The 26,417-nt window shown below is 50.2% G+C and overlaps 1 protein-coding gene across 5 annotated transcripts in view; it reads right to left on the bottom strand.

Moving 5' to 3' along the window:
• The window catches only part of DSE (dermatan sulfate epimerase), a 162,460-nt gene that overhangs the window by 23,047 nt on the left and 112,996 nt on the right, over positions 1-26,417 (bottom strand). For 4 of the 5 annotated variants that reach the window (XM_063917170.1, XM_063917171.1, XM_063917169.1 and 1 more), the window contains exon 4: positions 13,053-13,292. The exons of the other annotated variant lie outside the window; for it this stretch is intronic. In XM_063917170.1, coding sequence (XP_063773240.1) covers positions 13,053-13,292 — 240 coding nt within the window. The remainder of the gene's footprint in view (positions 1-13,052; positions 13,293-26,417) is intronic. 5 annotated transcript variants of the gene reach the window in all.

The raw sequence follows: 26,417 nt of genomic DNA, 5'->3' as shown, positions 1-26,417 counted from the left end.
CGGAGCGGCAGAGGCCAAGGGTCCTCTGAGATAATTTCTTGCAGTTCCGGGTACCAAGTTCTTCTTGGCCAATCCGGAACGATGAGTATAGTTCTTACTCCTCTCTTTCTTATTATCCTCAGTACCTTTGGTATGAGAGGAAGAGGAGGGAACACATAAACCGACTGGTACACCCACGGTGTCACTAGAGCGTCCACAGCCATCGCCTGAGGGTCCCTTGACCTGGCGCAATATTTTTTTAGCTTTTTGTTGAGGCGGGACGCCATCATGTCCACCTGTGGCCTTTCCCAACGATTTACAATCAGCTTGAAGACTTCTGGATGAAGTCCCCACTCTCCCGAGTGGAGGTCGTGCCTGCTGAGGAAGTCTGCTTCCCAGTTGTCCACTCCCGGAATGAACACCGCTGACAGTGCTAGCACGTGATTCTCCGCCCATCGAAGAATCCTTGTGGCTTCTGCCATCGCCATCCTGCTTCTTGTGCCGCCCTGTTGGTTTACATGGGCGACCGCCGTGATGATGTCTGACTGAATCAGCACCGGTTGGTTTTGAAGCAGGGGTTCTGCTTGACTCAGGGCATTGTAAATGGCCCTTAGTTCCAGAATATTTATGTGTAGGGAAGTCTCCTGACTCGACCATGTCCTTGGAAGTTTCTTCCCTGAGTGACTGCCCCCCAACCTCGGAGGCTTGCATCCGTGGTCACCAGGACCCAGTCCTGAATGCCGAATCTGCGGCCCTCGAGAAGATGAGCACTTTGCAGCCACCACAGCAGAGACACCCTGGCCCTCGGGGACAGGGTGATCAACCGATGCATCTGAAGATGCGATCCGGACCACTTGTCTAACAGATCCCACTGAAAGATCCTTGCATGGAACCTGCCGAAGGGAATTGCTTCGTAAGAAGCTACCATCTTTCCCATGACTCGCGTGCAGTGATGCACCGACACCTGTTTTGGTTCCAGGAGGTCCCTGACCAGAGATGACAATTCCTGGGCCTTCTCCTACGGGAGAAACACCTTCTTCTGTTCTGTGTCCAGAATCATGCCCAAGAACAGCAGACACGTCGTAGTAATCAGCTGCGACTTTGGGATATTCAGAATCCAGCCGTGCTGTTGTAGCACTTCCCGAGATAGTGCTACTCCGACTAACAACTGCTCCTTGGACCTTGCCTTTATAAGGAGATCGTCCAAGTACGGGATAATTATATCTCCCTTCTTTCGAAGGAGTATCATCATTTCGGCCATTACCTTGGTAAATACCCTCGGTGCCGTGGACAGACCAAACGGCAACGTCTGGAATTGGTAATGACAGTCCTGTACCACAAACCTGAGGTACTCCTGGTGAGGTGGGTAAATGGGGACATGTAGGTAAGCATTCTTGATGTCCAGTGACACCATAAAATCCCCCTCTTCCAGGCTTGCAATAACCGCCCTGAGCGATTCCATTTTGAACTTGAACTTCCTTATATAAGTGTTCAAGGATTTCAAATTTAGAATGGGTCTCACCGAACAGTCTGGTTTCGGTACCACAAACATTGTGGAATAGTAACCCCGTCCCTGTTGAAGGAGGGGAACTTTGATTATCACCTGCTGAAGGTACAGCTTGTGAATTGCCGCCAGTACTACCTCCCTTTCCTTGGGAGCAGCTGGCAAGGCTGATTTGAGGTAACGGCGAGGGGGAGACGCCTCGAACTCCAGCTTGTATCCCTGAGATACCACTTGTAGAACCCAGAGATCCACCTGTGAGCGAACCCACTGGTCGCTGAAGTTCCGGAGACGCGCCCCCACCGCACCTGGTTCCACCTGTGGAGCCCCAGCGTCATGCGGTGGACTTAGTGGAAGCAGGGGAGGATTTTTGTTCCTGGGAACTGGCTGTCTGGTGCAGCTTTTTCCCTCTACCCCTGCCTCTGGGCAGAAAGGACGCGCCTCTGACCCGCTTGCCTTTCTGAGGCCGAAAGGACTGTACTTGATAATACGGTGCTTTCTTAGGCTATGAGGGAACCTGAGGTAAAAAAGTCGACTTCCCAGCTGTTGCTGTGGATACGAGGTCCGAGAGACCGTCCCCAAACAATTCCTCACCCTTATAAGGCAAAACCTCCATGTGCCTTTTAGAATCAGCATCACCTGTCCACTGCCGAGTCCATAATACTCTCCTGGCAGAAATGGACATTGCATTAATTCTAGATGCCAGCCGGCAAATGTCCCTTATATATAAGACGACGTCTTTAATATGCTCTATGGTTAGCAAAATAGTATCCCTGTCAAGGGAATCAATGTTATCTGACAGGGTATCAGACCATGCAGCACTACACATCCATGCTGAAGCAATTGCAGTTCTCAGTATAGTACCTGAGTGTGTATACACAGACTTCAGGATAGTCTCCTGCTTTCTATCTGCAGACTCCTTTAAGGCGGCCGTATCCTGAGACGGCAGTGCCACCTTTTTTGATAAGCGTGTGAGCGCCTTGTCCACCCTAGGGGATGTTTCCCAACGTAACCTGTCCGTTGGCGGGAAAGGGTACGCCATTAGTAACCGCTTAGAAATCACTAATTTCTTATCTGGGGAACACCACGCTTCTTCACACAATTCATTTAACTCATCAGATGGGGGAAAAGTCACTGGCTGCTTTTTCTCCCCAAACATAATACCCTTTTTAGTGGTAACCGGATTAATGTCAGAAATGTGCAACACATTTTTCATTGCCGTAATCATGCATCGGATGGCCCTTGTGGACTGTACATTTGTCTCATCCTCGTCTACACTGGAGTCAGACTCCGTGTCGACATCTGTGTCTGCCATCTGAGGTAGCGGGCGTTTTTGAGCCCCTGATGGCCTCTGAGACGCCTGGACAGGCGCGGGCTGAGATGCCGGCTGTCCCAAAGCAGGTACGTCATCGAACCTTTTATGCAAGGAGTTGACACTGTCGGTTAATACCTTCCACATATCCATCCACTCTGGTGTCGGCCCCGCAGGGGGCGACATCACACTTATCGGCTCCTGCTCCGCCTCCACGTAAGCGTCCTCATCAAACATGTCGACACAGCCGTACCGACACACCGCACACACACAGGGAATGCTCTGACTGAGGACAGGACCCCACAAAGTCCTTTGGGGAGACAGAGAGAGAGTATGCCAGCACACACCAGAGCGCTATATAACAGAGGGATTTACACTAACACAAAGTGAATTTTCCCCCAATAGCTGCTTATATCACCTTTTGCGCCTAAATTTATGTGCCCCCCCTCTCTTTTTTACCCTTCTTGTAGTGTATACTGCAGGGGAGAGCCTGGGGAGCGTCCTTCCAGCGGAGCTGTGAAGAGAAAATGGCGCCGGTGTGCTGAGGGAGATAGCCCCGCCCCCTCCGCGGCGGGCTTCTCCCGCTTTTTTAATAATGTTAATGGCGGGGGATTAGGCACATATACAGTTTATAACTGTATTATGTGCACATTTGCCAAAAGGTATACAAATTGCAGCCCAGGGCAGCCGAGGGCGCCCCCCCCCCCAGCGCCCTGCAACCACCAGTGACCGGAGCGTGTGGTGTGCTGTGGGAGCAATGGCGCACAGCCGCTGCACTTCAGCAGCAGGTCAGGAAACCGACAGTTTGAATAGGGGTTGTCGGGTTCTTTCTGACAACTGCATGTCGGAATGGACCAGACTCTTATTGAATATACCCTTATAATGTGAAATGGGTGTGAAAACACCATTTTTAACATTATTTTAGTAAAAATTATTTTGATAAATATGCCCGTGAGGTCTGCCACCAGTGGACTGGTCATTATGTTACCCTGTCGGTCCCCCTACCTCGTCTCAGTTCATGATCTCATCCACCCCATTCATTAAGTAAAATGAAACTAGAGTGCACAATACAGAGACCAGGCTGAAAGCGGAGTTTACAGCTGGAGTGATCCAGGGAGAAGTCCCATCTCCAGGCCTCTCTGGTGAAGTTGGGCTAAAGGTCAACATCGGGGCATGGGTGGGTACCATGGGCGGTGAGGGTATCGACGAGAGAAACTACAGGATACAGTATGTAAGGCGATAGGAAATGTCTCTTAGCATCTTTTTCTGGGCCCCATGATTTGTGTAGCTACCCTTTACAGATCTATACATGGGATGGGGAGGGAAGGGGGATGCACAACTTAATAGTTAAGAATTCACAGCTTAATCATTAATTCACAGTGCTGACAAAAAAAAATTCTTGACATTTTACATTACTACCAAATTGTATTATAGCCTTTGTTTATGCCACTTTCTCAGTATTGATTGTTGGGATTTGCAATTAACAATATGTGAATTTGTACTGTACATTGTATTTGTGCAATATAAAATAAGATTTTAAACCTACCGGTAAATCTTTTTCTCGTAGTGCGTAGAGGATGCTGGGGACTCCGTAAGGACCATGGGGATAGACGGGCTCCGCAGGAGACATGGGCACTTTAAGAAAGACTTTGGATCTGGGTGTGCACTGGCTCCTCCCTCTATGCCCCTCCTCCAGACCTCAGTTAGAGAAACTGTGCCCAGAGGAGACAGACAGTACGAGGAAAGGATTTTTGTTAATCCAAGGGCAAGATTCATACCAGCCACACCAATCACACCGTATAACTTGTGATATACTATCTAGTTAACAGTATGAAAAAACAACATAGCATCGGTCCAAAACCGATGAAACTATAACATAACCCTTATGTAAGCAATAACTATATACAAGTCTTGCAGAAGTAGTCCACACTTGGGACGGGCGCCCAGCATCCTCTACGGACTACGAGAAAAACATTTACCGGTAGGTTTAAAATCTTATTTTCTCTAACGTCCTAGAGGATGCTGGGGACTCCGTAAGGACCATGGGGATTATACCAAAGCTCCCAAACAGGCGGGAGAGTGCGGATGACTCTGCAGCACCGATTGAGCAAACAGGAGGTCCTCCTCAGCCAGGGTATCAAACTTATAGAATTTTGCAAAGGTGTTTGACCCCGACCAAGTAGCAGCTCGGCACAGCTGTAGTGCCGAGACCCCTCGGGCAGCCGCCCAAGAAGAGCCCACCTTCCTAGTGGAATGGGCCTTAACCGATTTTGGTAACGGCAATAATGCCGTAGAATGCGCCTGCTGAATCGTGTTACAGATCCAGCGAGCAATAGTCTGCTTTGAAGCGGGAGCGCCAACCTTGTTGGCTGCATACAGGACAAACAGTGCTTCTGTCTTCCTGACTCTAGCCGTTCTTGCCACGTAAATTTTCAAAGCCCTGACCACATCAAGGGACTCGGAATCCTCCAAGTCACGCGTAGCCACAGGCACGACAATAGGTTGGTTCATATGAAAAGATGAGATCACTTTAGGTAGGAATTGAGGACGGGTCCGCAATTCCGCCCTATCCATATGGAAAACCAGATAGGGGCTTTTATGTGATAAAGCCGTTAATTCCGAAACTCGCCTAGCCAAAGCCAAGGCTAACAACATGACCACCTTCCAAGTGAGATATTTCAACTCCACCGTTTTAAGTGGTTCAAACCAATGTGACTTAAGGAAACGTAACACCACGTTAAGGTCCCAAGGCGCCACCGGAGGCACAAAAGGAGGCTGAATATGCAGTACTCCCTTCACAAACGTCTGTACTTCTGGGAGAGAGGCCAATTCCTTTTGAAAGAAAATGGATAAGGCCGAAATCTGAACCTTAATAGAGCCTAATTTTAGGCCCAAATTTACTCCAGGTTGTAGGAAGTGAGGAAAACGGCCCAGATGGAATTCTTCTGTAGGAGCATTCCTGGCCTCACACCAAGAAACATATTTTCGCCATATTCAGTGATAATGTTTAGATGTCACGTCCTTCCTAGCCTTTATTAGTGTAGGAATGACCTCCTCCAGAATACCTTTTTCCGCTAGGATCCGGCGTTCAACCGCCACGCCGTCAAACGTAGCCGCGGTAAGTCTTGGAACAGACAGGGCCCCTGTTGTAACAGGTCCTGTCTTAGAGGAAGAGGCCACGGATCTTCTGTGAGCATCTCCTGCAGATCCGGATACCAGGTCCTTCGTGGCCAATCTGGAACAATGAGGATTGTTCTCACTCCTCTTTTTCTTATTATTCTCAACACCTTGGCTATGAGGGGAAGAGGAGGAAATACATAGACCGACCAGAACACCCACGGTGTCACTAGGGCGTCCACAGCTACCGCCTGAGGGTCTCTTGACCTGGCGCAATACCTTTGTAGCTTTTTGTTGAGACGGGACGCCATCATGTCTATTTGGGGCAGTCCCCACTGACTTGCAATATGCGCGAAGACTTCCTGATGAAGTCCCCACTCTCCCGGATGTAGGTCGTGTCTGCTGCGGAAGTCTGCTTCCCAGTTGTCCACTCCCGGAATGAACACTGCTGACAGTGCGCTTACATGATTCTCCGCCCAGCGAAGAATTCTGGTGGCTTCCGCCATAGCCACTCTGCTCCTTGTGCCGCCTTGGCGGTTTACATGAGCTACTGCGGTGACGTCGTCTGACTGGATCAGAACTGGTTGGTCGTGAAGTAATGCCTCCGCTTGACGTAGGGCGTTGTATATGGCCCTCAATTCCAGGACGTTGATGTGGAGACAAGTCTCTTGACTTGACCAAAGACCTTGGAAATTTCTTCCCTGTGTGACTGCTCCCCAACCTTGGAGGCTCGCGTCCGTGGTCACCAGGATCCAGTCCTGAATGCCGAACCTGCGGCCCACTAGGAGGTGAGCACTCTGCAGCCACCACAGGAGAGATACCCTGGCTCTGGGGGACAGGGTGATCCGCTGATGAATTTGTAGATGTGACCCGGGCCACTTGTCCAGTAGGTCCCATTGGAAAGTCCTCGCATGGAGCCTGCCGAAGAGAATGGCTTCGTATGATGCCACCATCTTTCCCAGGACTCGAGTGCAGTGATGCACTGACACCTGTTTTGGTTTCAATAAGTTCCTGACCAGAGTCATGAGTTCTTGAGCTTTTTCTGTCGGAAGAAAAACCCTTTTCTGGTCTGTGTCCAGAATCATGCGCAAGAAGGTCAAACGAGACGTAGAATTCAGCTGCGACTTTGGAATATTGAGAATCCAGCCGTGTTGCTGTAACACCTTCAGTGAAAGTGATACGCTGTTCAGCAACTTCTCCCGTGATCTCGCTTTTATGAGGAGATCGTCCAAGTATGGGATAATTGTGACACCCTGCTTGCGCAGGAGCACCATCATTTCCGCCATCACCTTGGTGAAAATCCTCTGGGCCGTGGAAAGCCCAAACGGCAACATCTGAAATTGGTAATGACCATCCTGTACCGCAAATCTCAGGTACGCCTGATGAGGAGGATATATGGGAACATGCAGGTATGCATCCTTTATGTCCAGAGATACCATAAAATCTCCCCCTTCCAGGCTGGCGATGACCGCTCTGAGCGATTCCATTTTGAACTTGAACCGTTTTAAGTAAAGGTTCAGGGATTTTAAATTCAAAATAGGTCTGACCGAACCATCTGGTTTCAGGACCACAAACAGAGTTGAGTAGTATCCCTTCCCTCTTTGAAGCAGGGGAACCTCGACCACCACTTGTTGAAGATACAATTTGTGAATCGCATGTAACACTATCTCCCTTTGTAGGGGAGAAGTCGGTAGCGCCGATTTGAAAAACCGGCGAGGGGGCACCTCTTCGAATTCCAGCTTGTATCCCTGAGAAACAATTTCTAATGCCCAGGGATCCACCTGTGAGTGAACCCAGATGTGGCTGAAAAGTCGAAGACGTGCCCCCACTGGAGCGGACTCCCTCAGGGGAGCCCCAGCTTCATGCGGTGGATTTTGCAGAGGCCGGGGAGGACTTTTGTTCCTGGGAACTAGCTGTGTTGTGCAGCTTTTTCCCTCTGCCCTTACCTCTGGCAAGAAAGGACGATCCACGTACTCTTTTGCTTTTATTTGAACGAAAGGACTGCATTTGATAATGAGGCGCTTTCTTAGGTTGTGAGGGAACATAAGGCAAAAAATTCGATTTACCTGCCGTAGCTGTGGAGACGAGGTCCGAGAGGCCTTCTCCAAATAATTCCTCACCCTTGTAGGGTAAAAACTCCATATGCCTCTTTGAGTCGGCATCACTTGTCCACTGTCGGGTCCATAAGACTCGCCTAGCAGAAATAGACATAGCGTTTATTCTGGAACCCAGTAAACTAATGTCTCTTTGAGCATCCCTCATATATAAGACAGCATCTTTTATATGCCCTAGGGTCATTAAAATGGTATCCTTATCTAGGGTCTCAATTTCCGCTGATAAGGAATCTGTCCATGCTGCTACAGCACTACAAACCCAGGCCAACGCAATTGCCGGTCTGAGTATCGTACCAGAATGTGTGTAAATGGACTTCAAGGTAACCTCCTGCTTGCGGTCAGCAGGATCCTTGAGGGTAGCCGTATCTTGGGATGGCAGCGCTATCTTTTTTGATAAGCGTGTCAATGCTTTGTCTACCCTAGGGGAGGATTCCCACCGTATTCTGTCCTTTGGCAGGAAAGGATACGCCATAAGAATCCTTTTGGGAATCTGCAGTTTTTTGTCTGGAGTTTCCCAAGCTTTTTCGCATAATTCGTTTAGCTCATATGAGGATGGAAAGGTGACCTCAGGCTTCTTTCCTTTATACATGTGTACCCTCGTGTCAGGGACAGGGGGTTCCACTGTGATATGCAAAACATATTTTATTGCAATAATCATATATCGAATACATTTAGCCACTTTTGGCTGTAATTTTGCATCATCGTAGTCGACACTGGAGTCTGAATCCGTGTCGGTATCTGTGTCAACTATTTGGGATAGTGTGCGCTTCTGAGACCCCGAAGGTCCCGGCGACATTGGGACAGACATGGTTTGACTCCCTGACTGTTCCCTAGCCTCAGCTTTGTCAAATCTTTTGTGCAATAAATTTGCATTAGCACTTAAGACATTCCACATATCCAACCAGTCAGGTGTCGGCGCTGCCGACGGAGACCTTACATTCATACACTCCCCCTCCTCCTTAGGTGAGCCTTCAACCTCAGACATGTCGACACACACGTATCGACACACCACACACACACACACACACACACACACACACAGGGAAACTCTTTTCTGAAGACAGGTTCCCCACCAGGCCCTTTGGAGACAGAGAGAGAGTATGCCAGCAGTGATCGCAAAATACGCGCTATAGCGCGTTTTTACGCGCTACAGGAAGAGACGTACCCGGTTTTAAAAAATGAGCGGGTCCCATAGGACGCGCTGTGTATCACTGCACCAATAGGAGACTCTGTCTTCCCATCCAATCACCGCCGCGCCTCCTCATCCAATCGCCGCCGCATCTCTCTATCCGCATGCACCCAGAAGGCCCCGCCCCCTACACCGCGCACACACATCACACCGGGGGCAAGATGCTCCGCTGAAGCTGGTCTTCTATAAGTCCTCTTGTGGCGGTGCGGCCCGCCTCCCCCCCCCCCCGATCACCCGCTGGAGCCTCAAGGGAGCCGGACCGAGTGAGGACGCCCCCCCCGCCGATCACCCGCTGGAGCTTCACGGAGCCGGACAGAGTGAGGACGCCCCCCCCGCCGATCACCCGCTGGAGCTTCACGGAGCCGGACAGAGTGAGGACGCCCCCGCCGATCACCCGCTGGAGCTTCACGGGAGCCGGACAGACAGTGAGGACGGCTCTGCGGCGCGCTACACACTGTGCTGCGGGGATGTTGAACGCCGGTGACCGGGGACTGTGCTTGCTGTGCGGAGGGGTGAGCTGGACTTACGGTGGCGGCAGGGGGGCTGTTCATATCGGTGGGATGGCGGAGATGGGGGCTGCATGGCGCCTGCAAACAGGTGTTAAACGCAACATTTTTGTGGTATGGAGTGGGGGTGAGGCGAGAGGGTGACAGTGCTGCTGGTCTCTGCAGCATACAGGACCCTTGATACAACCACTGGATTCGAGTCATGCTGCCTGTAATTTATGTGCTGACTGATCAACTTCAGTGACACTCACTGTGCTGTCTGCCTTTGTTGGTTACTGCTGGTTGCTGTTGGTTACTGCTGGTTGCCGCTGGTTACTGTAAAGGCAGCCAGCACAGTGAGTGTCACTGAAGTTGATCAGTCAGCACATAAATTACAGGCAGCATGACTCAAATCCAGTGGTTGTACCAAGTGTCCGAAGTCGTCATCAGGATGTTGGCATTTAGTATACCGACACCAGCATCCCGATCGCAGCAAAGCCGACAAGAGTGACGAGTGCAGAGGGTACCCTAACCTCCCATCCCTAACCCTCCGTTTCCCGCAGCCTAAACCCAACCCACCCCCTTAGTGCCTAACACCTATACCCCCCCCCCCCCCTCTGCAGCCTAACCCTCCCCAACACCATATCCTAACCCCCCCCCCCCCCCTTCCCACTTGCACGCTAAACCAGTGGCGGCAGTGCATACTTCCCTTCAGGATCCTGACTGTCAGGATATCGTTGCCGGGATCCTGATCACCTCTGGATGCCAGTGTTGGTATTGTGGCTGCTGTCAGGATTCCGGCATCGGTATTACGGCTGCTGGGATCCCGACAGCCAGGATCCTGAATGCATACTTCCGATATGATAACAGCCCAGCAGCATTGTCACCCTCCCTCCCCCACAACACTTTTGTAGTGTCTAAATCCAGTCTGGGGCTCTATTATAGCGGCACCATAAAGCCATTACATATAGAAAATGTATTATTTAATAATGTTGTCCTGTTTTTTAATCATATAATTGTTAAGTGCTCTACCTGGCGCAATGTGAATAACGTGCTCTGCCTGGCGCAATGTGAATAATGTGCTCTGCCTGGCGCAATGTGAATAACGTGCTATACCTGGCGCAATACGTATAACGTGCTCTACCTGGTGCAATGTGTGGCGCAATGTGTATAACGTGCTCTACCTGGTGCAATGTGTGGCGCAATGTGTATAACGTGCTCTACCTGGTGCAATGTGTGGCGCAATGTGTATAACGTGCTCTACCTGGTGCAATGTGTGGCGCAATGTGTATAACGTGCTCTACCTGGTGCAATGTGAATAACGTGCTCTCCTTGGCTCAGTGTGTATAGGAGGTTCTACCTGGTGCAATGTGTATAAGCGGCACTACTGTGTGGAATAATGTGAATTGGTACTATTATGTGACCACGCCCCTTCCCCACGAAGCTACGCCCCTAAAAAATTCCAGCGCGCCTTCGGCGCGCACTGTCACAGTTTTCAGTCTCAGTGCGGGAGAACCAATTCTCTTTCTGCCACAAGGTCACCAAAATGTCTAATTACATCTAAAGTGCGGGGTGTCCTGTATGCTACACAGCCCAGCAGCATCGTCACCCCATCCTCCCCCTTGCACCCCTTTTGTAGTGTCCAAATCAAGTTTGTGTTTTTATGTTTGAATCATTAATAAGACTAATTAAAACCTTCATTCCGATGGGACCCAGAAAAGGACAAGTAGGACCCCAATTTTTAAAAGTGAGGGGTCCCTGGGACCCACTTTTTTTTGGTCTCAGCGCGATCACTGTGCCAGCACACACCCCAGCGCTATATGACACAGAATGTTACCCAGTAGCGCCTTTATGTATGTATATGCGCCAATTATGTGCCCCCCCCTCTTGAAAACCCTCTGTCACCGTGAGTAAGCAGGGGATAGTCCGGGGAGCTTCCTCTCAGCGCTGTGCTGTGGAGAAAATGGCACTGGTGATTGCTGAGGGAGAAGCCCCGCCCCCTCGGCGGCGGGCTTCTGTCCCGCTCAAAATTCTTAAAAACTTGGCGGGGGCTCTTTATATACATGTACAGTGCCCAGCTGTACATGTATATATGTACTTTTGCCACAGGAGAGGCTTATATTGCTGCCCAGGGCGCCTCCCCTGCGCCCTGCACCCTTACAGTGACACAGATGTGTGTGAGGTGAATGGGAGCAATGGCGCACAGCTTCACTGCTGTGCGTTACCTCTATGAAGATCAAGATGTCTTCTGCCGCCTCTGAAGTCTTCTTTTCTTCTCATACTCACCCGGCTTCTATCTTCCGGCTCTGCGAGGAGGACGGCGGCGCGGCTCTGGGACGGACGGCGAGGGTGAGACCTGCGTACCAATCCCTCTGGAGCTAATGGTGTCCAGTAGCCTAAGAAACAGAGCCTTGAAACTCAGAAGTAGGTCTGTTTCTCTCTCCTCAGTCCCTCGATGCAGGGAGTCTGTTGCCAGCAGGCTCCCTGAAAATAAAAAACCTAACTAAAATGCTTTCTGACAGGAAACTCAGGAGAGCTCCCTGAAAGCACCCAGTCTCCACTGGGCACAGTATCAAACTGAGGTCTGGAGGAGGGGCATAGAGGGAGGAGCCAGTGCACACCCAGATCCAAAGTCTTTCTTAAAGTGCCCATGTCTCCTGCGGAGCCCATCTATCCCCATGGTCCTTACGGAGTCCCCAGCATCCTCTAGGACGTTAGAGAAATGATGTACAATTGTTTCCTACTTTGTAATTCCAACTGTATTTCACTTGTAACTGTCTATAGTTAGCTGTCACTTTTCCATGTATAGTATCACAGCTGAGTAACGACAATAAGACACTGCCACCAATATAAGGTAGGGATTATGGCAGTGTGTCTCACTGGAGTCATTAACTGGCTTGCTGCTCTTATAGTGCAGCTTCTGTGTTGTGGATTCTTTATAATGACCATTAATATGGTGTAAACTTGATGTAGCCACCTAATAGGACTAAAATGTTGGTTTCATACAAATGTATGTCTTAATGGTGAAGTGAAGTCTTATGAGCATGAGAGCTTTTGTCATTGGGTCAAATCTATATTGCATGGATTTATACACCCATTATTTATGTATGTACACTTTTTAGACCTATGCAGGTCATACTGTATGCTATAAGCTATAACTAAAAACTATACTAAATCTAAATTGTAAGGAAAAACTAAAAAAAAAAAAAAAAACTGCCCCAAAAATGCATTGCTACTAGGTTCATGAACTCACAGCGGTAATAAACACAAGATATATAAAAGCAGATCTCCGTTTCCATCTGGAAAAACAATGTCCTTTTTAGATGAATTATTTGATTTTTCCAAAGCCTCTTACCTGGCAGGACAGTTCTGTACATAAAAGCAAAGTGCTCTTTCAGCCAGGGATGGTTGAAGTGATTGATATCGAAATGTCTTTGGACAAGAAACATATACTGAAAAAGTGATCTGGTGGTGTAGCTGCCATAAGCTACTCCTTCATAAAGTGACCCATCTGTCACATCATTCAACAGGACTATTGACTTTTCCATAATGGTGAGAACTTGCTTTGTCCAGAAGTAAGCTTCTTGCAAGTATCCTAAAAAAATATATAAACAACTTCAGTAAAATATAGAATACTGCAGTGTACTATTGTACACCTAACATACAGTATAAATTGCATCTAATATCGAAAGTGATCTTGAATTATTCACATACTCATCTAGAGAAGGTGTTTGATCAGAACGGCTATTATTTAATAGAGTTGGGAAGCTGGATACCTGTTACACCATCCTAGTCTCTCTATATGCTTGAGACTGGTTTATTTCCTAAGTAGGTCTCACCAATAAAGTAACAAAGTTAGGAAAGGAGTCAGATACAGAGGTGGACACAACAGTGCCTATTCCTGGATTCAAGAGTGCAATAATATGCAAATGTTAATTTCAGCCTTCCCCTTGTGCACTAGGGTGCCCCGGAGGGTGCAAGCACTGAGACGCCCATTTTCTGATTTCCCAGACAGTCCGCCATCAGAACACCATTGCATTCACCATCGGTCCTTGCACCTGGGAGGTGCCTTACAGCTTGCTGCACAGACTTCTCCAGGGCGTACATGTACAGATGTGTCCTCCTCATATATCTTTGCTGCAGTCACACCAAACTGTCCCTCTTGGCATGCCAGGTTAGACTCTAATATTGGGCGTCTTTTTTTTGCCGAAAATTGCAATAAAATGTGACTAGGATGCACAAGGATACCGTGCGGATTAATTTGATATATTACACTTGTATAACTGTGCTCAACTGCTGTAGTCTTTGTGTGACTGAGACTCTGAATCAGGGCCGTTTCTTACACGGGGCGCCCGCCGCGGCACTTCTTGTGCTCTTTAAATCCCCCCTTCTCCCACCTCCCGAGTTCGGGGGGCGGAGTTTCGCGGAATGACGCAATCGAGTCATTCCGCGAAACTCCGCCCCCGAGCTGGGTCTTCTGGAGGAGGGGGAGCCAAGCTGCAGCAAGGGCCGGCGCCGCGAAGACGAGGGAGAGGCGGCCAAAGAGCGGGAAGAACCGCTTCAAACGTAAGTCAGCCCCTCTCTCTCTCTCTCCCCCCGCCACCTGCCGGAATGTATAAAATGAGGATTCTTGCCTGCCATCATCTGTAAAATAGGGATTCTTGCCTGCCATCATGTGTAAAATGGGGACTCTTGCCTGCCATCATGTGTAAAATGTGGACACTTGCCTGACATCATGTGTAAAATGGGGACACCTGCCTGCCGTAATGTGTAAAATGGGAACACCTACCTGCCGTAATGTGTAAAATGGGGACACCTGCCTGCCGTAATGTGTAAAAATAGGATTTTACTTACCGGTAAATCTATTTCTCGTAGTCCGTAGAGGATGCTGGGGACTCCGTAAGGACCATGGGGAATAGACGGGCTCCGCAGGAGATAGGGCACTTTAAGAAAGCTTTGGATTCTGGGTGTGCACTGGCTCCTCCCTCTATGTCCCTCCTCTAGACCTCAGTTAGAGAAACTGTGCCCAGAGGATATGAACAGTACGAGGAAAGGATTTATGTAACCTAAGGGCGAGATTCATACCAGCCACACCAATCACACCGTATAACTTGTGATAAACTACCCAGTTAACAGTATGAACAAGTAACATAGCCTCGGTTCAAGACCGACCAACTATAACATAACCCTTATGTAAGCAATAACTATATACAAGTCTTGCAGAAGAAGTCCGCACTTAGGACGGGCGCCCAGCATCCTCTACGGACTACGAGAAATAGATTTACCGGTGAGTAAAATCCTATTTTCTCTAACGTCCTAGAGGATGCTGGGGACTCCGTAAGGTCCATGGGGATTATACCAAAGCTCCCAAACGGGTGGGAGAGTGCGGATGACTCTGCAGCACCGATTGAGCAAACAGGAGGTCCTCCTCAGCCAGGGTATCAAACTTATAGAACTTTGCAAAGGTGTTTGACCCCGACCAAGTAGCAGCTCGGCACAGTTGTAGTGCCGAGACCCCTCGGGCAGCCGCCCAAGAGCAGCCCACCTTCCTAGTGGAATGGGCCTTAACCGATTAAGGCAATGGCAATCCTGCCGTAGAATGCGCCTGCTGAATCGTGTTACAGATCCAGCGAGCAATTGTCTGCTTTGAAGCTGGAGCGCCAACCTTGTTGGCCGCATACAGAACAGAGTTTCAGTCTTCCTGATCCTAGCTGTTCTGGTCACGTAAATCTTCAAAGCCCTGACCACATCCAGGGACTCTGAGTCCTCCAAGTCCCGTGTAGCCACAGGCACGACAATAGGTTGGTTCATATGAAAAGATGAGACCACCATGGGCAGAAATTGAGGACGAGTCCTCAACTCTGCCCTATCCACGTGAAAAATCAGGTATGGGCTTTTATATGATAAAGCCGCTAATTCCGAAACTCGCCTTGCAGAAGCTAAGGCCAACAACATGACCACTTTCTAAGTGAGGTATTTCAACTCCACTGTTATGAGTGGTTCAAACCAAGGTGACTTGAGGAAACTTAATACCACGTTAAGATCCCAAGGCGCCACCGGGAGGTACAAAGGGAGGCTGAATATGCAGCACTCCCTTCACAAAAGTCTGTACTTCAGGAAGAGAAGCCAATTCTTTTTGAAAGAAAATGGATAAGGCCGAAATTTGGACCTTTATGGACCCTAATTTTAGGCCCAAATTCACTCCCGTTTGAAAGAAGTGAAGCAGACGGCCCAAATGGAACTCCTCCGTAGGAGCAGCTCTGGCCTCACACCAAGAAACATATTTCCGCCATATACGGTGATAATGTTTCGATGTCACATCCTTCTTAGCCTTGATCAGGGTAGGAATGACCTCCTCCGGAATCCCTTTTTCAGCTAGGATCCGGCGTTTAACCGCCATGCCGTCAAACGCAGCCGCGGTAAGTCTTGGAACAGAGAGGGCCCCTGCTGCAGCAGGTCCTGTCATAGAGGAAGAGGCCACGGATCTTCTGTGAGCAACTCTTGCAGATCCGGATACCAAGTCCTCCTTGGCCAATCTGGAACAATGAGAATTGTTCTGACACTTCTTAGTCTTATTAATCTCAACACCTTGGGTATGAGAGGTAGAGGAGGAAACACATAGACCGATCTGAACACCCATGGTGTCACCAGAGCGTCTACCGCTACTGCCTGAGGGTCTCTTGACCTGGCGCAATACCTCTTTAGCTTTTTGTTGAGACGGGACGCCATCATGTCTATTTGAGGCTGTCCCCACGGATCCACGATCTGTGTGAAGACTTCTTGATGAAGTCCCCACTCTCCCGGATGCAGGTCGTGCCTGCTGAGGAAGTCCGCCTCCCAGTTGTCCACCCCCGGGGTGAACACTGCTGATAGTGCGCTTACATGGCCTTCCGCCCAGCGCAGAATCCTGGTCGCCTCTGCCATGGCCACTCTGCTCCTTGTGCCGCCTTGGCGGTTTACATGAGCCACTGCCGTGATATTGTCCGACTGAATCAGAACCGGTTTGTTCTGAAGTCACTCCTCCGCCTGGCGTAGGGCGTTATAAATGGCCCTTAACTCCAGGACATTGATGTGGAGACAAGTCTCTAGGCTTGACCAGAGACCTTGGAAATTTCTTCCCAGTGCGACAGCCCCCCAACCTCGGAGGCTCGCGTCCGTGGTCACCAGGATCCAGTCCTGAATGCCGAACCTGCGACCCTCTAGGAGGTGAGCACTGTGCAGCCACCACAGGAGAGATACCCTAGCCTTGGGAGACAGGGTGATCCGTTTCTGCATTTGTAGATGGGACCCGGCTCATTTGTCCAATAGGTCCTATTGGAAAGTCCTCGCATGGAACCTGCCGAAGGGGATGGCCTCGTATGAAGCCACCCTCTTCACCAGAACCTTTTTGCAATGATACACCGAAACCTTTTTTGGCTTTAAAAGGTTCCTGACCAGGGCTATGAGCTCCTGAGCCTTCTCCACCGGAAGAAAAACTCTTTTTTGGTCTGTGTCTAGAATCAGGCCCAAAAAGGTCATACGCGTTGCAGGTACTAGCTGGGATTTCGGGAAATTGAGAATCCAGCCGTGCATCTGCAACGTCTTCACGGACAGAGACACGCTATCCAGCAACTTCTCCCGAGATCTCGCCTTTATACGGAGATCGTCCAAGTACGGGATAATTGTGACTTCCTGCTTGCGCAGGAGCACCATCATTTCCGCCATTACCTTGGTGAAAATTCTCGGGGCCGTGGAAAGACCAAACGGCAACGTCTGAAATTGGTAGTGACAATCCTGTACTGCAAATCTCAGAAACGCCTGGTGAGGGGGGAAAATCGGAACATGAAGGTACGCATCCTTTATGTCCAGGAACACCATCCAATCCCCTCCCTCCAGGCTGGCTGGCGATGACCATTCTGAGCTTGAACCTCTTCAAGTATAGGTTCAGGGATTTTAGATTTAGAATGGGTCTGACCGAACCGTCCGGTTTCGGTACCACAAACAGGGATGAATAATAACCCTCTCCTTGCTGGAGATGAGGAACCTTGATTATCACCTGTTGAATGTACAATTTGTGAATTGCCGCTAACACTAGCTCCCTCTCTGACGGGGAAGCCGGCAGAGCTGATTTGAAAAACCGGCGAGGGGGCTTGTCTTCGAATTCCAGTCTGTATCCCTGGGAAACAATCTCTATTGCCCAGGGATCCACCTGTGATTGAACCCAGACGTGGCTGAGAAGAAGAAGACGTGGCCACACTTGATCTGACCCCCCGCCGGAAAGCCCCAGCGTCATGCTGTGGACTTTGCGGAAGTAGGGGAGGACTTCTGCTCCTGGGAACTAGCTGAGTGCAGCTTTTTTCCCTTGCCTTTACCTCTGGCAACGAAGGACGATCCTCGTACCTTCTTATTTTTATTGGAACGAAAGGACTGCATGTGATAATGTGGTACCTTCTTAGAATGCTACGGGGGAACATAAGGTAAAAAACTCGATTTACCGGCCGTAGCAGTAGAGACCAGGTCCGAGAGGCCTTCTCCAAACAACTCCTCCCCCTTGTAAGGCAATAACTCCATATGCCGCTTTGAGTCGGCGTCTCCCGTCCACTGTCGGGTCCACAAGAGCCGCCTAGCAGAAATAGACATAGCGTTTATTCTAGAGCTATGTCTCTAAGGAGTCTGCCCATGCCACGACAGCACTACAAACCCAGGCCGACGCCATGGCCGGCCTAACTATAGTTCCTGAATGTGTGTAAATGTGCTTCATGGTAATTTCCTGCTTGCGATCAGCAGGATCCTTGAGGGAAGCAGTATCCGGAGAAGGCAGTGCCACCTTCTTGGATAAGCGTGTCAGTGCCTTGTCTACTTTAGGCGCAGATTCCCATCGTATCCAATCCTTCTGTGGAAAAGGATACGCCATGAGAATCCTTTTGGGAACATGGAGTCTCCTATCCGGAGATTCCCAACCTTTTCGCATAATTCGCTTCGCTCAAATGAGGACGGAAACGTGACCTCAGGCTTTTTCCCTTTATACATGTGAACCCTCGTGTCAGGGACAGGGGGTTCCTCCGTGATATGCAAAACCTCTTTTATGGCAATCATGTACCTAATACCTTTTGCCACCTTCGGCTGTAATTTTGCATCCTCATAGTCGACACTAGAGTCAGTATCTGTGTCGGTATCTGTGTCAGCGACCTGGGATATGGGGCGCTTTTGAGACCCTGAAGGTCCTGGCACCACAGGGACAGGCACGGACTGGCTACCTGACTGATCCCTAGCTTCAGCTTTGTCTAATATTTTATGCAGGAGATTTACATTTGCATTCAAGACATTCAGCATATCCACCCAGTCCGGTGTCGGCGTTGCCGACGGCGACCTGACATTCAAGCACTCCCCCTCCACATTAAGCGAGCCTTCCTCATCAAACATGTCGACACACACGTACCGACACACTGCACACACCCAGGGAAACTTTTTCTGAAGACCGTATCCCCTGAAAAGCCCTTTGGAGAGACAGAGAGAGAGTATGCCAGCACACACCCCAGCGCAACAACCTGGAGACCATCACAGAATGCTTTTCCCCAGCAGCGCTGTATTATACTTTATCCGCCAATTATGTGCCCCCCCCCCCCCACCTCTCCCCTCTCTTTTTAAACTCCCTTCACGGTGTGTAAGCAGGGGAGAGTCCGGGGAGCTTCCTCTCAGGGTTCTGTGGAGAGAGAAATGGCGCTGGTGAGTGCTGAGGGAGAAGCCCCGCCCCCTCGGTGGCGGGCTTCTGTCCCGCTCAAAATCGTGTAAAATGGCGGGGGCTCAATTATATACATGTACAGTGCCCAGCTGTACATGTATATACCTATCTGCCATCTAAGAGGTGTTGTTATTGCTGCCCAGGGCGCCCCCCCCCCCCCCCAACCCCCCCTTCCTGCGCCCTGCACCCATACAGTGACCGGAGTGTGTGAGGTGATGTGGAGCAATGACGCACAGCTGCAGTGCTGTGCGTTACCTCTGTGAAGCTGAAGGCTTCTGCCGCCTGAGACGTCTTCTTGCTTCTGTTCTTCTGGCTCTGTGAGGAGAATGGCTGCGTGGCTCCGGGGGTGGATGCCCAGGACGAACCTGTGTTCACCCCCTCTGAAGCTAATGGTGTCCAGTAGCCGAGGAAGCAGATCCTATCAGTTAAGTAGGTCTGCCCCTCTCTCCTCAGTCCCTTGATGCAGGGAGCCTGTTGCCAGCAGTGCTCCCTGTGAAAAAAGTAAAAATCCAAACAAAAATGCTTTCTGTAGCAAAGAACTCAAGAGAGCTCCCTGCAGTGCGCCCTTCATCCTCTGTGCACAGTGTAAAACTGAGGTCTGGAGGAGGGACATAGAGGGAGGAGCCAGTGCACACCCAGAATCCACAGCTTTCTTAAAGTGCCCTATCTCCTGCGGAGCCCGTCTATTCCCCATGGTCCTTACGGAGTCCCCAGCATCCTCTAGGACGTTAGAGAAATGGGGACACCTGCCTGCCGTAATGTGTAAAATGGGGACACCTGCCTGCCGTAATGTGTAAAATGGGGACACCTGCCTGCCGTAATGTGTAAAATGGGGACACTTGCCTGCCGTAATGTGTAAAATGGGGACACTTGCCTGCCGTAATGTGTAAAATGGGGACACTTGCCTGCCCTAATATGTGTAAAATGGGGATTTAATGTGTCAAGGGCATTGTGGTGTAAGGCATAATATATATTCTTTATTCTTTTCCTGTGCTCGCAGTGATCTGTCGGTGCAAGGTAAAAAACTGGGGTGTAAGGTAGTCTTTTCAGACGAGGCCACGCCCATTTTACAGAGACCATGCCCATTTTATCGAGGTCACGCCCCTTTGCCGGGAGCGCGCGCATACCTTTTACTTTTTATATCTATGGGTGGGGGCGCAATTTTTTTATGTCAGTGTACTGCCCCCCCCCCTTCTCCCTCCCATGCGTCAGTGTACTGTCCCCCCCCCTCTCCCCACCATGCGTCGGTAAACTGCCGTCCCCCCTCTCCCCCTCATGCGTCTGTAAACTGTCGCCCCCCTCCCATGTGGCAGTGTACCGTGGCCCCCCCCCTTCCATGTGGCAGTGTACTGCCCCCCCCTCACTCCCATGTGTCAGTGTACAGCCCCCCCCCCCCCCCCCCTCCCTCCTATGCACCAGTGTACTGTCCACTCTCCCTCCCTTCCATGCATGCATCAGAGAACTGTCCACCCCCTCTCCCTCCCATGTGTCGGTGTACTTCCCCCCCCCCAGACAGTACTGCCCCAGCTCCTGTCTGCACTAACCCCTGCCTACCCCCAGCACTGACTACCCTTAACCCTTCCTACCCCCAGCACTGCCTGCCCTTACCCCCAGCTTCTCCCCCATGATATGTGATGGGACCCAGAATCAGTGGAGTAGGACCCCAATTTTTTTTAAAGTAATGGGTCCCTGGGACCCACAATTTTTTTCACTGGCAAGCACCCCATAGAGAATGCATTATGGATTCGCACCTTCGTCTATTCGCAGCCAGACATCCCTGTAGCTCTCAGTATAGACATATAAAAGCTTCTACACACAAAAAAAAAATAAGAATTTACTTACCGATAATTCTATTTCTCATAGTCCGTAGTGGATGCTGGGAACTCCGTAAGGACCACGGGGAATAGCGGCTCCGCAGGAGACTGGGCACAAATAGAAAGCTTTAGTACTACCTGGTGTGCACTGGCTCCTCCCCCTATGACCCTCCTCCAAGCCTCAGTTCGGATACTGTGCCCGGACGAGCGTACACAATAAGGAAGGATTTTGAATCCCGGGTAAGACTCATACCAGCCACACCAATCACACCGTATAACTTGTGATCTGAACCCAGTTAACAGTATGATAAACAGAGAAGCCTCTAGAAAAGATGGCTCACTACAACAATAACCCGATTTAGTTAACAATAACTATGTACAAGTATTGCAGACAATCCGCACTTGGGATGGGCGCCCAGCATCCACTACGGACTATGAGAAATAGAATTATCGGTAAGTAAATTCTTATTTTCTCTGACGTCCTAGTGGATGCTGGGAACTCTGTAAGGACCATGGGGATTATACCAAAGCTCCCAAACGGGCGGGAGAGTGCGGATGACTCTGCAACACCGAATGAGAGAACTCCAGGTCCTCCTCAGCCAGGGTATCAAATTTGTAGAATTTAGCAAACGTGTTTGCCCCTAACCAAGTAGCTGCTCGGCAAAGTTGTAAAGCCGAGACCCCTCGGGCGGCCGCCCAAGATGAGCCCACTTTCCGTGTGGAATGGGCTTTTACAGATTTTGGCTGTGGCAGGCCTGCCACAGAATGTGCAAGCTGAATTGTACTACAAATCCAACGAGCAATAGTCTGCTTAGAAGCAGGAGCACCCAGCTTGTTGGGTGCATACAGGATAAACAGCGAGTCAGATTTTCTGACTCCAGCCGTCCTGGAAACGTATATTTTCAGGGCCCTGACTACGTCCAGCAACTTGGAGTCCTCCAAGTCCCTAGTAGCCGCAGGTACCACAATAGGCTGGTTCAGGTGAAACGCTGAAACCACCTTAGGGAGAAATTGAGGACGAGTCCTCAATTCTGCCCTATCCGTATGAAAAATTAGGTAAGGGCTTTTATAGGATAAAGCCGCCAATTCTGACACGCGCCTGGCTGAAGCCAGGGCCAATAGCTCCCAAGGTGCCACTGGAGGCACAAAAGGAGGCTGTATATGCAGCACCCCTTTGACAAACGTCTGAACTTCAGGAACTGAAGCCAGTTCTTTTTGGAAGAAGATCGACAGGGCCGAAATTTGAACCTTAATGGACCCTAATTTTAGGCCCATAGACAGTCCTGTTTCCAGGAAATGCAGGAAACGACCCAGTTGAAATTCCTCTGTAGGGGCCTTCCTGGCCTCGCACCACGCAACATATTTACGCCAAATACGGTGATAATGCTGCACGGTTACATCCTTCCTGGCTTTGATCAGGGTAGGGATGACTTCATCCGGAATGCCTTTTTCCTTCAGGATCCGGCGTTCAACCGCCATGCCGTCAAACGCAGCCGCGGTAAGTCTTGGAACAGACAGGGTCCCTGCTGGAGCAGGTTCCTTCGTAGAGGTAGAGGCCACGGGTCCTCCGTGAGCATCTCTTGAAGTTCCGGGTACCAAGTCCTTCTTGGCCAATCCGGAGCCACGAGTATAGTCCTTACTCCTCTCCTTCTTATGATTCTCAGTACCTTGGGTATGAGAGGCAGAGGAGGGAACACATACACTGACTTTTACACCCACGGTGTTACCAGAGCGTCCACAGCTATTGCCTGAGGGTCCCGTGACCTGGCGCAATACCTGTCTAGTTTTTTGTTGAGGCGTGACGCCATCATGTCCACCTTTGGTTATTCCCAACGGTTCACAATCATGTGGAAGACTTCTGGGTGAAGTCCCCACTCTCCCGGGTGGAGGTCGAGCCTGCTGAGGAAGTCTGCTTCCCAGTTGTCCACTCCCGGAATGAACACTGCTGACAGTGCTATCACATGATTTTCCGCCCAGCGAAGAATCCTTGCAACTTCTGCCATTGCCCTCCTGCTTCTTGTGCCGCCCTGTCTGTTTACGTGGGCGACTGCCGTGATGTTGTCTGACTGAATCAGCACCGGCTGACCCTGAAGCAGAGGTCGTGCTAGGCTTAGAGCATTGTAGATGGCCCTTAGCTCCAGGATATTTATGTGAAGTGATGTCTCCAGGCTTGACCACAAGCCCTGGAAATTTCTTCCCTCTCAGGCTGGCATCCGTGATCACCAGGACCCAGTCCTGAATGCCGAATCTGCGGCCCTCTAGAAGATGAGCACTCTGCAACCACCACAGAAGAGACACCCTTGTCCTTGGGGACAGGGTTATCCGCTGATGCATCTGAAGATGCGATCCGGACCATTTGTCCAGCAGATCCCACTGGAACGTTCTTGCGTGGAATCTGCCGAATGGAATCGCTTCGTAGGAAGCTACCATCTTTCCCAAGACTCTTGTGCATTGATGCACTGAGACTTGCCCTGGTTTCAGGAGGTTTCTGACCAGTTCGGATAACTCCCTGGCTTTCTCCTCCGGAAGGAACACCTTTTTCTGGACTGTGTCCAGAATCATCCCTAGGAACAGAAGACGTGTTGTCGGAATCAGCTGCGATTTTGGGATATTTAGAATCCAGCCGTGCTGCCGTAGCACTACTTGAGATAGGGCTACTCCGACTACTAACTGTTCTCTGGATCTTGCTCTTATCAGGAGATCGTCCAAGTAAGGGATAATTAAAACGCCTTTTCTTCGAAGAAGAATCATCATTTCGGCCATTACCTTGGTAAAGACCCGAGGTGCCGTGGATAATCCAAACGGCAGCGTCTGAAACTGATAGTGACAGTTTTGTACCACAAACCTGAGGTACCCTTGATGAGAAGGGTAAATGGGGACATGGAGGTAGGCATCTTTGATGTCCAGAGACACCATATAGACCCCCTCTTCCAGGTTCGCGATCACTGCCCTGAGTGACTCCATCTTGAATTTGAACCTCTGTATGTAAGTGTTCAAAGACTTCAGATTTAAAATTGGTCTCACCGAGCCGTCCGGCTTCGGTACCACAAACAGCGTGGAATAATACCCCTTCCCTTGTTGCAGGAGGGGTACCTTGATTATCACCTGCTGGGAATACAGCTTGTGAACTGCCTCCAATACTGCCTCCCTGTCGGAGGGAGACGTTGGTAAAGCAGACTTCAGGAACCGGCGAGGGGGAGACGTCTCGAACTCCAATTTGTACCCCTGAGATACTACTTGCAGGATCCAGGGGTCCACTTGCGAGTGCGCCCACTGCGCGCTGAAATTCTTGAGACGGGCCCCCACCGTGCCTGAGTCCGCTTGTAAGGCCCCAGCGTCATGCTGAGGACTTGGCAGAAGCGGGGGAGGGCTTTTGTTCCTGGGAAGTGGCTGTCTGTTGCAGTCTTTTTCCCCTTCCTCTGCCCCGGGGCAGAAAAGAGGAACCTTTTGCCCGCTTGCCCTTATGGGGACGAAAGGACTGAGCCGGATAAGACGGCGTCTTTTTATGTTGAGAGGCTACCTGGGGTAAAAATGTGGATTTCCCAGCAGTTGCCGTGGCCACCAGGTCCGATAGACCGACCCCAAATAACTCCTCCCCTTTATAAGGCAATATTTCCATATGCCGTTTAGAGTCCGCATCACCTGACCACTGTTGCGTCCATAATCCTCTTCTGGCAGAAATGGACAGAGCACTCACTCTTGAAGCCAGAGTGGAAATATCCCTCTGTGCATCTCGCATATATAGAAATGCATCTTTTAAATGCTCTATAGTCAACAATATACTGTCCCTATCCAGGGTATCAATATTTTCAGTCAGGGAATCCGACCAAGCCACCCCAGCGCTGCACATCCAAGCTGAGGCGATTGCTGGTCGCAGTATAACACCAGTATGTGTGTATATACTTTTAAGGATATTCTCCAGTTTTCTGTCACCTGGTTCCTTGAGGGCGGCCGTATCAGGAGACGGTAACGCCACTTGTTTTGATAAGCGTGTGAGCGCTTTATCCACTCTAGGGGGTGTTTCCCAACGCGCCCCAACCTCTGGCGGGAAAGGGTATAATGCCAATAACTTTTTAGAAATTATCAGTTTTTTATCGGGGGAAACCCACGCTTCATCACACACCTCATTTAATTCGTCTGATTCAGGAAAAACTACAGGTAGTTTTTTCACACCCCACATAATACCCTTTTTAGCGGTACTTGCAGTATCAGAAATGTTTAACACCTCTCTCATTGCCGTGATCATGTAACGTGTGGCCCTACTGGAAGTCACGTTTGTCTCCTCACCGTCGACACTGGAGTCAGTATCCGTGTCGACGTCAGTATCCACCACCTGAGGTAACGGCCTTTTTAGAGACCCTGATGGTTTTTGAGACGCCTGGACAGGGACTAGCTGATTAGTCGGCTGTCTCATGTCATCAACCGTCTTTTGTAAGGAGCTGACACTGTCACGTAAATCCTTCCATAAAGCCATCCACTCAGGTGTCGACTCCTTAGGGGGTGACATCTCTATTATAGGCAATTGCCCCGCCTCCACATCATTTTCCTCCTCATACATGTCGACACAAACGTACCGACACACAGCACACGCACAGGGAATGCTCTGATAGAGGACAGGACCCCACTAGCCCTTTGGGGAGACAGAGGGAGAGTATGCCAGCACACACCAGAGCGCTATATATAGATATAGGGACAACCTTATATAAGTGTTTCTCCCTTATAGCTGCTGTATTGTTAATAACCCGCCAATTAGTGCCCCCCTCTCTTTTTTACCCTGTTTCTGTAGTGCAGGACTGCAGGGGAGAGTCAGGGAGACGTCCTTCCAGCGGAGCTGTGAGGGAAAATGGCGCCTGTGTGCTGAGGAGATAGGCTCCGCCCCCTTATCGGCGGCCTTTCTCCCGCTTTTTGTGAAAATCTGGCAGGGGTTAAAATTCATCCATATAGCCCAGGAGCTATATGTGATGTATTTTTAGCCAGCCAAGGTGTTTCTATTGCTGCTCAGGGCGCGCCCCCCTAGCGCCCTGGACCCTCAGTGACCGGAGTGTGAAGTGTGCTGAGAAGCAATGGCGCACAGCTGCAGTGCTGTGCGCTACCTTGTGGAAGACAGGATGTCTTCTGCCGCCGATTTGCCGGACTCTTCTTGCTTCTGGCTCTGTAAGGGGGCCGGCGGCGCGGCTCTGGGACC

This window comes from Pseudophryne corroboree, chromosome 4 (genome assembly GCF_028390025.1).
Source record: "Pseudophryne corroboree isolate aPseCor3 chromosome 4, aPseCor3.hap2, whole genome shotgun sequence".
In the NCBI taxonomy this organism is placed as follows: domain Eukaryota; kingdom Metazoa; phylum Chordata; class Amphibia; order Anura; family Myobatrachidae; genus Pseudophryne; species Pseudophryne corroboree.
Note: the sequence above shows the minus strand (reverse complement) of the source record. Positions and strands in the feature narration are given on the sequence as shown.